Genomic DNA, 14,701 nt, shown 5'->3' on the forward strand with positions numbered 1-14,701 from the left:
GCTAGAGATAGAAGCGAGAGCGTCTCGAAAACGACCAGAGGCAAGGTGGAGACTAGGGAAGATGGATATAGAACGTTTCGTGGCGGAGTGCGCAAGAGAGAACAGCGGCCTGGAGTGGCTGCTCACCGGTAGCGGAAGCGGAGCAGACAGAGCGGACGATCTTGCCGGGAGACTAGTCGCAGCAGTGGGAAGGGCACTGGATGTGTCGACACCGAAAACACCACCCAACACCGACCTCAAACCATGGTGGAACGAAAATTGCAAACGGTGCAACGCCAGGATGAGGGAGGCACGCGACAAAACTCGAGAAAGACTGGGAGACCTCACATTGCGAGCGGCATACGTCAAGGAGCAAAAGGCAATGCAATGGGCGGTCGTCCAGGCCAAGAGGGCCCTCATGAGTAAGATCATCAACGGATTCAACGAAACGAGAGATGTATTCCGCGCGATCAAATGGGCCAACGACAAGACCGACAGACGTATTCCACTGTTGCAGAGACCAGACGGTACGAAGACGACCTGCACAGCAGAATCCGTGGCTCTCCTTCTGGAAACCCATACTAAGCCACACACAGGCTCAGAATGGCGGTTTCAGGAGCCCAACCCCGACGCAATTGAGTGGCCCCCTCTGTCTTCGGACGAGGTGAAGGCTGCCATCTGGAAACCTGCGAACACTGCGCCGGGAGCGGACCGCATCCCCAACGAGGTATGGAAAAGGGCGTGGAAACCTCTAGGTAATCTGATAACGGGACTATATAACCTATGCCTAGACAGCGGACACCACCCGAGCACATTCAAGAAAGCCGACCTCGTGGCAATACCGAAGCCAGGACGCCCACGCCAAGCACCACGCTCGTATCGCCTAATCTCACTTCTCCCCACTCTGGGCAAAGGCCTCGAGAGAGCAGTGGCTAGGCGGCTCGCGGAAGAGTCGATAGAGAGAGAAACCATCCCGAGAAACTACATCTGCGCCGTGCCAAAAAGGGCCGTTACCGACATGCTCATTGAGCTCCGTGGAAGAATCGAGGACGCCCAGGATTGGAAAAAGGTCACCTCAATTTTCACATTCGACATCAAGGGAGCTTTTGATGCAGTTGACCCAGCGAGAATGGAGCACCGCCTGATTGAGAACCGCTGGCCAACGAAGCTATGCCGATGGGTCAGAAGCTTCATGGAAGATAGGGCTGCAAGCATGCGCACCGAAGGAGGCGTCACCACAACCCTTGTAGGAGGTTCCCTCCCGCAAGGCTCGCCGGTCTCGCCAGTGCTGTACATGCTCTTCATGGCCCCATTGTACAAGAGAAACCCCGCACTTCTCGGATACGCAGACGATGGGTCTCTGGTGGTTAGTGGTCCTGCTTTTAGCAAGAACTGCGAAGTCATCCAAATTCTCATGAGGGAAGTGTTGAGGTGGACGGCCAACAATGGACTGGAGATCGACCCCGGAAAGTCAACACTGCTGCACGTCAAGGGCAGAAGAAAGGTCGCAGGAAATCCGTCCGTCACAGTGGAGGGTCTAGGCACGATTGAACCCACCCCGGCTAATGCCTCGATGCGATGGCTGGGGCTGCATCTAGACGCCAAACTTCTCTTCGACAAGCACATCGCGCACGTGACCGCGGGTATCAACCGAGTGGCGAACGGCCTGAGGTATCTGGCCGGTTGCTATAAGGGAGCAGATACGGAAAGCATGCTCCATGCGGTACGCGCGTGCGCTCTGAGCAAAGCACTCTTTGCGGCCAGCTCTTGGACTGGGACGGAAACGACAAAAACGGCCTCAGACAAGATAAATGTTGCCCTTAGAAAATGCTTACGGGCGGCTCTCCCTATGTATCGCACCACGCCAAGAGAATGCATACACCATGCGGCAAGCTTTCCACCTTTCGAGCTCCTCCTGGAAGATGAAAAGAGACGAGAGGCGGTACGATGGCACAGACTCGACGACAAGCATCTACTTCGAGGGCCGCAGTACAATCCAGTGGTGGTGAGGCTGCGAAAACTGCTACCTGCCGAAATGGAGAAGCACACCAGGCTCAGGCCAAACGCAGCTGGGCCAGACATGCCGTCTCGAACGTGGCTAGACAAGGAAAAAGAGGCAGAGGCACACAGAGCGGAAGTTGAGATGGCCACCCCGGGAACGATCATTGCCTACTCCGACGGATCGAAGCACGAGAATGGAAACGCGGGCGCGGGTTGGGTGATTACGGAAGATGGGGCTACGCTAGAGGAAGGGCACGTAGCTCTGGGAAAATGGATGGAAGTGGCCGACGCTGAGGCGATTGGCGCTCTCGAAGCAGCGAGGCGGGCCACGGCGCGCGAAGGTACCGAGGAAATCTGGCTTTGTCTGGACAACCAAGGAATAGTGAACCGCCTCCGCAACCCATCCACCAGAAACAGCACATCTCAGGACGTTATTGATGAGACAAAGACAACCCTTCGCCGCTGGGCGAGCGAGAGTCCTGGGAGGAGAGTCCATGTGCTGTGGGTCCCAGGCCACATGGGCTTGGAAGGCAACGAACTGGCAGACGCGCAAGCAAAACTGGGGTGCCAACAGACGACAACGGAACCCCGCGTCAGCCTGGCCGGAGCACGGAGATGGAGGCGAGACCGTCTAAGTCTCGAATACGGGGAATGGTGGCAGAAGCAAAAAGGATACCGCCCACTGGGAACTGGTGTCCCCGCCGAACCCCCCTTCCGTGTCTCCCGCTACGACGGCCTCACCAGGATTGAGCTAGGCCACATCCTGGCCGCCAGAACCGGAGATGGTGACTTTGACGAGTACCATGACCGATGGGAACACAACTGTCCACGCGGGTGCCGAGCTTGCAACCAGCCAAAGGAACGAGGACACTGGTGGACATGCAGGGCACTGCCGAGGCCGTGGAGCCAGAGATTTGCTGACAAGCTTCTGAAAACAACAAAAGCAACAAGTCACGTTGCCAGCGTTTTACGCCGCAATCTCAAGTTCCTTGAAGAAAGACAACAGCCCGAGCGCCCCGAGACTACCCAGCCACTACCCACTGCCAGCACCGAGACATGAAGGTGGGATTTTGAAGGAGAGATGAGAGTGGAAGAGAGATGGGAGAGGAAGGTTAGATTGGGAGGAGACGAGGTAGTAGGATCGGAAGGAGATGTCGAGAAGGATTCCATGAGGAGGTTTTGGGGGGTCCTTTTCCCGTCCACCAACTACAGAGGAGGGAAAACTCTCAAAAAAATGCAGCAACGGCCATGCCCGCAAGAGGACAAAACCACGCGTAATCCGCCGGGGACAAACCCCCGTGCCGAGAGCCGGTGGCCTTTTAGACTAGACTACACGCGGTTTGTTGCAAACCAAAAACACCAGGTAACCAACCCTGGAACCCCGCAGGTTCGCCCCCGGGCTGCGCTGGACAGAGAGTCCTCCTGGCTTCAATGCCGGACCCTAAAAAGTCACAGGAGATGCTTGAAGTCTATGCGCACCTGCAATCGCTGACCGCCCGGGAGTAGTTTGGAAGATGACATCATCCGACTGCTTCCGTCCGGAATATGCCGTCGTATTGCTGCGAAATAACAGTAGGTAGACGTAAAAGAATAAAATCAAATCAAATCAAATCGCCGGAAGTTGTTCGGACGATGCATCCAAAAAAACTTCCCTCCTACAACTCCAGGAAAAGGAGGTAACCCTAAGCAACCCTCGAACACACCACACAAACGAAGACACCAACGACGGCGACATCAGCGCGAAGATGTCTAGCCAACAGAGGCAGGCTTTCGAGAAGCAAAGCCGTATGCTTGAAAGTCGACGAAAAGTCGTCGAGGATCTTATACTCCCGCTGCTAGAGGCATTCGAAGCCAAATGCGCGGAGTACAAGGACGAACTGAACGCGTCCGCGATCGACACAACACTGAACACCATCGAGACCATGACCGCCACACTCATGGTCACCCTTCTCAACGGGTCGCCCCCCGCTGACGCCACTGCCACCCGGACTGAGACGACAAATGACACCAACAAGACGAAGGCCGGATCTACCCAGGCTCAGAAGACGAAGCCGGCCGACCAGCTGGCCCCCCCGACGCGCCAAGAGGCGCCCGAACCGAAGGCAACGTATGCAGGAGTTGCCGGCAACGCAGTAGCCCAACCCGCTACTACGAAGGCTGCCCAGCAAGGTGGCCAAACCTCCAACGAGCCCAAGCAGTCGGGTGAGTGGGAGGCCGTCTCTAGCAAGAGACAGAAGAAGAGAAAGAGAGCTGCCGCCAAAAACTCCGAAACCCCCAGCCCTGAGAAACGCGTCTCCAAGCCGGAAGCGCGCCAGGATGACCGAATCTTCGTCCGCTTGGACAGCGGATCCGACAAACGTGAAGCAGACAGCTTCATTGTAACGAACCAGCTGCGCGCACTGAGTGACAGCATCAAAGGGGCGCTACTTGGCGCCTATCACGTTAGGACTGGCTTTGCCCTAAAGCCGCGCAACGCGGAGGGCCGCACTGCACTCCTGGAGCAGTCAGAAGCCATCAAGGAATGGTTCGGTCCCGGCACTACTATCGACAAGGCGTCTGTGTGTGACGCCTACATAGTTGGGCCTGTAAACAGATACATCAGCCTGGGCAGTGCTGGTAGCGCTGAAGTCACACCCGACATGATTGCGGAGTGCTTCGAGGCGGCCACCAAAGCCACCCCCGAACACGTCAGCCCAAGCTACAAGGGCAACGAAGCGACCTTCGTGGTCAAAATCCCAGCCGAGGGTACAAAGGTCCCTAGACAAATTAGGATGGGATCCAGACTTATTCTCACCCGCCTTCTGCTAGAGAGGCCCAAGGCGCACAAGCAGTGCACCAAGTGCTATGCTTGGCACAATGAGAAGCTCTGCGCGAGAGCCCAGCTGTGCAGACACTGCGGCTCTAGCGAACACGCAAGCGATGAACACCCCACTTGCTGCACCGTGCCACACGAATGCGTGTCTAAGTGCATAATTTGCCGAGGCCCACACCCGGCAGACGACCCGGAATGCCCTCTCCGAAACAGAAACCTTAGCGCGCAGGAGAAGCGAGAAACCCGCACAGCGCAGCAGGAGAAGTACGTGGGAGTCCGCAATGAAAAGTGCGGGAAAATCCCCAGATCTCAGGGAATCACAGAGCCAGAAACCTTAACAGACCCACCAGCCGCGAGACAGGAGACTAGCGTGGCGGTAGAGGACCTGACTTCCCAGGAGCCTCCGGCCGCCCAGCCCCACCTCCCAGCCCCGGAGGCCCCAGACGTGGAGACACAGGGTTCGGAGCAGGACACGCCAAGGACGCGCGCCTCAAGAGAGCCCAGTAGTGCCCCCAAGCCAATCCGCACTAGAAAGCGGACCGCCAATCGACCCAAGCCCAGTGATAACTAATGTATAGTACAAACACACAAGGAATCAACGGGCTGAAAATATTTCAGTTCAATGCTCATCGTGGTTACAACAACCACATTGCCGCCATTCAGACGGCAATAGCAGTAAAAGCGGACATAGTTTGCGTCCAAGAACCATACATTGGGAGAGATTTAGCAGAAGCGAAGACGGTTTACGTTGGATACTACCGCACCTATGCACCATGCGCGAAGTGGGTAGAGCGTCCAAGAACGATGACGTACGTCCGAAAGGACCTAGTCTCAGAGCAAGTCACGACAGCCGACAACATGGGACATCGTGACATGGTGATTGTGCGCCTGAGCCAAGGGACCATGATTGCCAACATATACAACCCAAACCCGGGAGACGATCAACGCTGGATAGCCGCCGCTAAAACACAGGAAATCGTGCGGGGGCAGAAAGCAATACTGTGCGGAGACTGGAACACACACTCACCCATGTGGGATAGTAAATCCAACGAGTCCTCCGACAGTGACAAACTGGTAGATTGGGTTGAGGAGTCGGGGGCCGTCCTCTTGAACGTCCCGGACATCGCAACCTGTCATGCCAACCCAGCATCCCCCTCGGTGATAGATTTGTCATTCGCCACGGTGGAGCTCAACACAGGACACCTCTGCACCACGGAAGTACGCAGTGATCTCGACTGCGGGAGCGACCATGAGGTGTTGATCACGACGGTCACTGGAGCCCCCGCTCAAAGATCTGGCCGCACGGCAAGGTACAAGATGGACTAGATGGACAAAGAAAGGTTTCTGAAGCTGTGCGCAGAAGAAGCCGCTGGCCTCTCAATACATCAAATGACAACTCCAGAGGAGATCGACCTAGGAGCCAGGAGGATCGGAGAAGCTATGACCCGGGCTCTGGATAGGTCCACCCCCAAGACTGTTGGCAAGGGGACTGGAAAACGATGGTGGAACAGTGACTGTGACTCTGCAGTCCGAGAGTTACGCCGAGCGAAAGTTGCGTGGCTGGCACACCGGGGAAACGATGTGTTCGAGCTGTACAAGGCCAAGCGTAAGATTTTCCACGCAGAAGTGCGCAAGGCCAAGAAGGAAATGTGGAAGTGGAACATTGAGGCCATCCAGGAACCGGGTGACGTCTTCAAGGCACTGAGATGGACGCGGGCTGCGGCCACGTACAGTATGCCTCCTCTGGCTTCAGGGAGCAGAACGGCGTTCACGACAACCGAAAAGGCGCTGCTCCTCCTAGACACTCATACACAAGCCGAAGAGTTAGAAGAAGAAGCAACCGAAAACTTGAGCAACTGACGAGATAGGGCAGCACGAGAACTTGGTGAAGTGACCGAAGAGGAAGTCCGCACCGCGCTCTTCCGACCGGGCAACACAGCGCCAGGTACAGACGGCATCCCTAACAGCGCCTGGAAGACCGCATGGAAAGTTCTGGGTCCACACTTGACGGCACTGTTCCGAGACTGTCTGGAGGTTGGTTGGCATCCGAAATCCTTCAAGACAGCCGTTCTGGTAGTCATCCCGAAACCAGGGCGAGATAAATCGCTCCCAAGAAGCTACAGGGTCATCTCACTCTCGACGTTGGGAAAGGGTCTGGAAAGACTGGTGGCACGTCGCCTGGCGGTCCAAGCAGTTGAACTCAAGATCATCCCCCGCGCCTACGCTAGCGCAGTGCCACGGCGCGCGGCTGCGGACCTGACACTAGCTCTGGCGGACAAGATAAAAGGGAGGTCAAGGTACAAAGAGACAACCACTTTCGCCACATACGACATCAAGGGTGCGTTTGACGCCGTGAAGCGAAGACAAATGGTCCGCCGGCTCAGGCAGCAAGGTTGGCCAACGAAGCTGATCAGGTGGGTCGAATCTTTCCTGACCGGGCGAGAGGTCTCCCTGTCCATAGAAGGAGGGGAAGCGGTCACTGGGAAAGTAGGAGGCAGTCTGCCTCAAGGCTCCCCGGTGTCCCCCATCCTCTACATGCTATATATGGCGGACTTGCACAGCACGTGCATGGGACTTGGATACGCAGATGACGGCCTGCTCGCGGTATCGTCAAGAAATGCAAAGACAAACAATCTCTCTATCACCGAACTTCTGTCCAAGGTCGATAGGTGGTGCAGAGAAAACGAACTCGAGCTAGACTGGGACAAGACAGGACTGCTACACTGCCGGCCTGGTGGCTGCTCGGCCAAGAACACCGTCGAGCTTCCGAATGGCAACATCCTGAAGCCGTCAAAGTCCTTGAGATGGCTTGGCGTGTGGTGGGACTCTGCTTTCAACTTCGCGGAGCACGCGAAACAGGTCACGGCCAAGGCCAAGAGAACTACCAACGCCCTTCGCGCACTTGCTGGAGTGTACCATGGCACCCCGGTGAAGAGCCTGCTACATGTGGTGAGGAGCTGTGTGCTCCCGCAACTGACATATGCGTCATCCACGTGGTCTCCCTTCATGCATAAAACCAGAGGGACTCAGAGATTGGAACTGGCACTGAGAGCTGTCCTTAGAGCTGCCCTGCCAGTCCATTGCACGACGCCCATCAAGCTACTGCACATCTTTTCCGCGGTGCCGACCATGGAGATGCTGCTCAGAGACTATGAGAGGGCTGCTGCCATCCGCGCGTCTACGGTAGACAACTACCACCTTTTGTACATCACAGAGCTAGGTGGTCACATAGACGAGTACAAGAAGATGCTTCCGAACCCTATACACGAGTCCGAGAAACTTCTTCCAGAAGAGAAGGGCCCACCGGAGCCCCTGCCCCCGCAGCTGGACAAAGAGGAGGCTGCTGAGCAGCACCAAAGAGAAGTCGCCGAGTCAAACCCAAACACTGTATGGGCCTACTCAGATGGCTCGCGCGACGAGAACGGCAGAACAGGAGCAGGCTGGGCGATCTTCTGCGGAGGCACCAAGCTTTGCGAAGGGTTTGGGTCCTGTGGTACCCTGCGAGAAGTTGCGGATGCCGAGGCTGTCGCTGCCGCCAACGCGGTCCGAGCAGCTGTCGAAAATGCTCCTCCGGAGGCGGGTAGCCTGTACCTGTGCCTCGATAACCTGGGCGTAGCGCAACGCATCGCCTGCAGATCCAAAAAGAATGGCACATCCCAAGGAGAGGTTGATGAGATCCGCCGGTTGCTTCACGACTAGAAGGGAGGCACCGAGCACTTGTCACTGGATGCAGCGGTTGGCGCTGTTAGATGGGTCCCGGGCCACACCAACGTCCCCGGAAACGAGCTCGTCGACGGGCTGGCAAAGAGAGGATGTGAGAGCGAGGTCCTGCTTGTCAGGCCTGGAGGCATGTCCCTTGCGTCAGCACGCAGATGGAAGAAGTTGCAGCTGAACGCCGAGTTCAAGGCGTGGACCGAGAGTTGCGAGCCTAGAAGCCACATTGGGGCTCGCTTCGAGTCGACAAACGCTTACAAGGTTGACTGGCTTAAGGGCCAACACAGATCCACCATCGCTCGCATCCTGACTGCCCGAGCGGGCCATGGCGACTTCGCGGAGTATCATGACCGGTTCGACCACACAGAGGCCGAGAAGAACTGCCCGCTTTGCCAGCAGCCAAAGGAACCCTTCCACCCTTGGTCCTGTGTGAGCAACAAGCGACGACTGCGGAAGAACTTTGTCAAAAAGCTACTCCGCAAAAACAGCTCATGCAAGTATCTTGCAAAGAGATTGGAGGTGAAGTGGCGCCATTACAGAGCGCACGCACCGAGAGAGGCGACCCCATCAACGGGCGCAACAATTTCAGAGGATGAACGAGCGAGGGGGAGCGGGGGGAGGTGATGAGAGTGGTTTTGTTTTTTGCTGTGTTTCTGCGTGTTTTGTGTTCTTTCATTTTCTTTGCTATTCCCTTTTTTTTTTTTTTTTTTTTTTACTTGTTTTCTTTTGCTCATAGCGGAGTGTGGACCACTGGTTCTTCGGGGCTTGGGGATGGTGCGCCATCCCGAACACACAGAAACGATGGGCGTGTCGAGCGGAGGACTTTAAACTTCCGTCCGGTAACCAATCCGGCGTCGTGTGATCTTAGTGATTTTGGTAGACGATAAATATAGTCAAGTCAAGAAACGAACCGGTAGGCTCCTGCCCAAGACGATACCTAGCCCTGGCGGGGTGAGATCTGCAAAGGAGAGACCAGACGACCCCATCGAGATAAAGGGCGACAAAGATGAGGAGGTAGCCAGACATCTAGAAGACCTGCGCATGGCGTGGCCTGATACGGTGTGGGCATACTCAGACGGGGCGAAAGTCAAAGACGGCGGCGCAGGGGCCGGGTGGACCCTGGTGGTAGACAATACGACCTGCGCCGAAGGTAGCAAACCATTGGGCATCTGGCAAGAAGTGGCTGACGCTGAGGCAATCGCAGCCCTACACGCCGTGCAAGCGGCCCACGAGCTACCGCAAGAGACGACCGGCGACCTTTACCTATGTCTTGATAACAGGGGCATTGTGAACCGTCTGAATGCAGAAGAGGGTGACCTGGGGACATCCCAAACAGTCATCGACGAGACGAGACGACTCCTGGCAAGCTGGAAGCTGAGACAGGGCGGGCTCTTTGCGCCAAAGGCAAGAGTCAGATGGGTACCGGGCCACAAGAACATCCCCGGCAATGAAAGAGCCGACCGGTTAGCCAGAGGGGTTGCTGGGACTGAAGTCGGCGGACGCGAGATGTCGCTCTCCAGGGCAAAACGGTGGTGCCGAGAGCAGGCCGCCACAGAGTTCAAGACGTGGTGGGGGGCGCAGAACGGGCCTTCCCATATAGACAAGCCAGAGCCCGTCGAACCTTGGAAGTTCAAGGACTACAGGGAACACGACCGACTCGATATTGGCACATTGATGGCAGCAATTTCTGGACACGGCGACTTTGCCACGTACCACCAGAGGTTCGAGCACACCGGGGCCGCTCACGATTGTCCGAGATGTGGACAGGAGAAGACCCCATGGCACCCCTGGACGTGTGACTCGATCCCACAGAGGCTACGGCTGACGGAGAGACTCGTTAAAAAGCTTCTCCCTACAGTCAAAGGATGCAAGCAGCTCCTCAAGAAGTTGAAGAGGGTGAGAGAGGAATGGCCAGCTGCGATGGCGTTTGGCGTGGTGTGATTTTGTATTTCTGTTTTATTTTTGGGTGCTTTCTTTCGTGCATTACTTGCTTCTTTTTCTTGTTCTGTTTTCTGATTCTTTTTTTTTTTTTTTTTTCATTATCACAGTCTTCATGTATCCCCCCTGATGTATCCCGCGCCAGGGGGTGCTTATCACCACAGGGAAATCCCGAGTCAGCGTCTACAGTTTCTTCGGAGCTGGGAGACTACGGTCACCAAGGCAGTCCGAATCGGAGGATCCCGGCAGCCGGTTATGCCGCTGCCAGGTTGCCAGGACCTGCCTGGTCATCTTATGAGTGTTTGACGAACACTCCGAATGATGTAAAATAGATGAAATGAAATGAAATGAAAAGGAAGATGACATCATCGGAGTGCTTCCGTTCAGAACATGCCGTCGTCTTGCTGCGAAGTAATAATAGGTAGACGTTAAAGAATATAAACAAGCAAACAAAAGCTGCTTCAAGTTCTGTAAAGCCTGGCACACGGCATTAAAACAGACAACAACGATTACGCCGACTTTCACCGGGACATGGAGACTTGGGCAAGGGCTACACTCGTTTCCATCACGTCACCTCGCTGGCCTGCGAGTAGTGCGGGGCTGAGGCAGATGGTATAGGCGTCTAGACTTGCCGGCCGGAGGAATCTGGCAGAGAATAAGCTACTCAAAGGGGCTCGCAAATCGAAGGAGCATTACTTGATGCGCGGAGGACATCAGAGGCATCAGCGAAACGCGGAATATCTGATAAAACACACAAAATGTCCACCTGGATCAAGTGACCCTGACCCGCGGAGTACACACCACTCCTTTGAAGAAGACTAGCATGTGTCTGGTCCCGAAACGACAGAGAGACTGTCGAGAGCCAAAGGCCTATAGGCTCATCTCACGGCTACTGACCTTGGATATCATCTTATGAGTGTTTGACGAACACTCCGATTGATGTAAAATAAATGAAATGAAAAAAAAAAAAAAAAAAAAAAAAAAAAGAAACTGACCTTAGATAAAGGCCAAGATCAAGCCATGGCCGGAAGACTGGTCTAAGAAGCTGTGGGAAGAGAGGGCATTCCTACGAGATACACCTGTGTGATGGAAAAGCTTCCGGCTTGTTTGTTTGCATTTTTAACGTCTACCTACTGTTACTTCGCAGCAAGACGACGGCATGTTCTGGACGGAAGCACTCCGATTGTTGTTGTTGTTGTTTATTTTTACGCCGTGTGCCAGGGTTCACTGGTCGAATGGGCGTCACAGGCGGCTAGTCCACCTGTGAAAAGAGTATAACTATGAAAAGAGCAGGTCTGCACCTGAACGAAGAGAACAAACAGCTGGAACACGGAGGCTCGCAGCCTCCAGAGCGACCCTAACGTCACCCCAAAGGTCCCAGTAAAACAAATAACGAAATACAAAGAACTAGACAAAGGAAAAAAAGTAGAAAATTGCTCGGTCTTTCTGCCGGCCTATGCTTGGTTGATGAGGCGTTGCCGCCCGGGGCCCCTCTGTGCCAGTTTGTCGACTCTCTCGGCCAACGTCTTTGCCCCTCGTGCCGTCTTCAATAGACGCTCTACCCATGACCTGCTGTATCTTTTCTGTAGGCCTTTGCATGTCCAAACATGTGGGCCGTCTTTCTCGGCCCCGCATCTCTCGCACCCCAACGGCGTGTCGTGCTCGAAGAGGACGTGGTACTTGTCTAAGTCTCCGTGCCCCGACCTAGCCGCGAGGACTCTGCCGACGCTGACTCGGTTGTGCTTTCCGGCTGTAGCCTTCCATGCCACCGGTGCTTCCAGATTTCGCCCGGTGCTTTTCCACCATCGATCTGTCGCTGCTTGGAACTCCCGCTTGCGCCATCGTTTCAGTGCAGCCAAAGTCCACAATGGGTTGGAAGCACTCTGATGATGTCATCTTCCGAACAACTTCCAGCGCACTCCGTTACCGCCGTATATGCCCGTATATCCGGCTCGCTCTCAACATCCAATGGCAAGATGGCCGAGTTGGTTATGGCGTCAGGTTAAGGTCGTTCCTTAACGCAAGTTTCCTGATGGAGAAATCCGCCTGGGTTCGAGTCCCAGTCTTGTCAACACGATACATCACCACATCTCACATGTGTGGTGTTTCCTTTTGCCAATTGGCCAATATCACTTTTTGCTTCGTCTAGTTCGTTACCTCACATCAATCATCGCGAAACGTGCTAGAATGAAATCTCTGGTCGCATTTTTTTTTTGCCGAGATACTTCGCCAGTGCAACTATCTATAGGCGGATTCGGGTGCTGGTTTTTAAACAGCTGTATGTATTTCTGGTACCAGCAATGGTCCCCTGTCGTATGCCGCGAATCCCTCGCGAGTAGACAGGTAAATAAAGAATCAATCATTTTTTGCCGGGCTTGTTTTTTCTTAAATAGGGTTCGTCATATGTTGGGTTTCCGCAGCTAGTTGTGCTTGTGCTACCTACAACGTTGCAACTGTAAATGGACCTCTCGAGGCTAGCTCACCATCTTCATCAGCTTCATCAGACCAGAGTCCACTACCACTGCGGATGGGCAAAGATCTGGTACGGGAGCGACTGCTTTCATCTAGTCGCTGATTCAGATGAGTCATGTCTTCAGAGGCTTGGCGAGACCTCCAGCGGTGCAGGATCTCTTCTCGAAAGGCTTTCCAGCTTGTTGTAAAGAAAATAATGGCATTCCAGAGACCCTGAAGCGGGAGAACTACAGCACTCGCAACGCTGAGGCCAAAGTCTACCGAGTCTGGATGTATGAGATTGTGTATTCTATTGATCGAGCTAGGCGTCCACGTCACTAAAACCGAGATGGCGAAGACAAAACTGGTTCGCAGGTAGGCCAGTTTAACAGGATCTATGCGACGAAGCTTTTCTCGACATTGGCCACACAAGGAAAGTTTGGCTTGGGACTCCTTGAAAGCCCTCCCAGCAGAGGTTGAAGTGCATGTTGTCTCTAGATGTGCTTGTATGCAGGGCATCGGCTGAGGTTCTAAGCATTTTTCAGGTGGACTCCATTCCTCGCATGCTCCAGATTCAACAGGGGAAGGTTGTGATGGCGGGCGAGGCGGAAAATTGGCGGAGGATCGCACTTGGGAACTTGAAGATTCTGGTATAACAGCATCAAGATTGGGGCTACTCGTGACTTCGACCTCGGTTGTCACAGTCAATACAGGGCGTAAAATTCCCTTTGAAAGTGTCAGAAGGTTGTGGTAAAAGATTTGGTCTACAACATATTTTGCGTACCTTTTCAGAACAATCGTGGGTATCCGAGAATGATTGTTGTCGGTAGTCTCTATCAGTATGACTGAAGACGACATTCCGAAGTTGGTTTCGTTGTTTGAAAACACGATATCCGATGACAAAATAAATGAGAAGAGACATGATGATGCAAATCCAAATAGGAATATAATAAGTCCACAGGCGGAGAGGTGCCCAATTGGAGCCGATCCAGCACCATAACTACAGGTCCATGGTTAGTACATAACACAAAGGGTCTTGGAAGCTCGCTTTCACATACTGTCGCATCGCCGTATACTTTGCCTCGTTCCTTTGATTTAACAAAAAGTAGGGTAATCGCAGGGATGGCTGGAAGTCCGTAACATATTATGCAGTACAGCCACAAATAATGTTTGAAGGAAGATGGGCATGCCCCAAAGAAAAAGACGAGGAACACATTGATGGCCATGGCCAAAGACCAATAGGCATCCGATTGCATACACCTAGGTATGTCAGAATAAAAAAAATCGCCTCAAATAGAGTTGAAAAGCGTGCATAAACTTACATCTCAAGGAGGAAGGCTTGTGCCTGACAAAGTGATGAATTCACACCGGATCTTAGCCCGTCATATCCTATAGCGCAAGCAATACTAGCACCTGCATTTGCTAGAGAAGCATACAATATGAAGAGATTGGGAATAGTATGAAGGCGGTTGAAACTGCAATACGATATCACAATCAGAAATATGCCGAGCATAGAAAGCACGGAACCGGCTCTTTCGATAGAGCTGATGGTTCTCAGCTGTTCGTGGGTTAAAGCCATAACTCTACTTCAGATTTGCGTTGCTTAATTGGGGCAGAAGAGAAACAAATTCTGAGGTTACCGAGACCTAAAGTAGCTTGAAGCGCGGTGTAGGCAGAGTCAATACAGCAATGCACTGATAGCGCTTGTTGTGTGTGATGGTGGCAAACAAAGACCAAAGTTTTTGAGCTAGACTATTGTTAGTTTACTTCATTGCAAGCAAATATTTGAGATTAAGTCTAGAAGAG

General features: G+C 53.8%; 5 protein-coding genes across 5 annotated transcripts; 4 read left to right on the forward strand and 1 right to left on the reverse strand.

The window, feature by feature from the left end:
- Positions 1 to 280: 280 nt before the first annotated feature.
- On the forward strand, positions 281 to 1,803 carry BROUX77_003645 (uncharacterized protein; the record flags this gene model as incomplete). Its single annotated transcript, XM_073748319.1, has 3 exons — positions 281 to 506; positions 576 to 1,650; positions 1,728 to 1,803. The coding sequence occupies 3 exons, from the start codon at positions 281 to 283 to the stop codon at positions 1,801 to 1,803; spliced, it is 1,377 nt and encodes a 458-aa protein (XP_073606070.1).
- Positions 1,804 to 2,122: 319 nt separating this feature from the next.
- Positions 2,123 to 3,040, forward strand: BROUX77_003646 (uncharacterized protein; the record flags this gene model as incomplete). Its single annotated transcript, XM_073748320.1, has 1 exon — positions 2,123 to 3,040. One exon carries the CDS (start codon positions 2,123 to 2,125, stop codon positions 3,038 to 3,040), a length of 918 nt encoding a protein of 305 aa, XP_073606071.1.
- A 685-nt stretch (positions 3,041 to 3,725) lies between these two features.
- On the forward strand, positions 3,726 to 5,363 carry BROUX77_003647 (uncharacterized protein; the record flags this gene model as incomplete). The annotated part of the gene is made up of 1 exon (XM_073748321.1): positions 3,726 to 5,363. The coding sequence occupies one exon, from the start codon at positions 3,726 to 3,728 to the stop codon at positions 5,361 to 5,363; it is 1,638 nt and encodes a 545-aa protein (XP_073606072.1).
- A 233-nt stretch (positions 5,364 to 5,596) lies between these two features.
- Positions 5,597 to 8,491, forward strand: BROUX77_003648 (uncharacterized protein; the record flags this gene model as incomplete). Its single annotated transcript, XM_073748323.1, has 3 exons — positions 5,597 to 6,102; positions 6,253 to 6,524; positions 6,666 to 8,491. The coding sequence occupies 3 exons, from the start codon at positions 5,597 to 5,599 to the stop codon at positions 8,489 to 8,491; spliced, it is 2,604 nt and encodes an 867-aa protein (XP_073606073.1).
- Positions 8,492 to 12,883: 4,392 nt separating this feature from the next.
- BROUX77_003649 (uncharacterized protein) lies at positions 12,884 to 14,474 on the reverse strand (the record flags this gene model as incomplete). Its single annotated transcript, XM_073748324.1, has 4 exons — positions 12,884 to 13,621; positions 13,680 to 13,895; positions 13,954 to 14,155; positions 14,218 to 14,474. The coding sequence occupies 4 exons, from the start codon at positions 14,472 to 14,474 to the stop codon at positions 12,884 to 12,886; spliced, it is 1,413 nt and encodes a 470-aa protein (XP_073606074.1).
- Between the last annotated feature and the right edge of the window lie 227 nt (positions 14,475 to 14,701).

This window comes from Berkeleyomyces rouxiae (assembly GCF_048999995.1).
Source record: "Berkeleyomyces rouxiae strain 22BRR77 chromosome Unknown BrBRR77_ptg000003l, whole genome shotgun sequence".
Classification (NCBI taxonomy): domain Eukaryota; kingdom Fungi; phylum Ascomycota; class Sordariomycetes; order Microascales; family Ceratocystidaceae; genus Berkeleyomyces; species Berkeleyomyces rouxiae.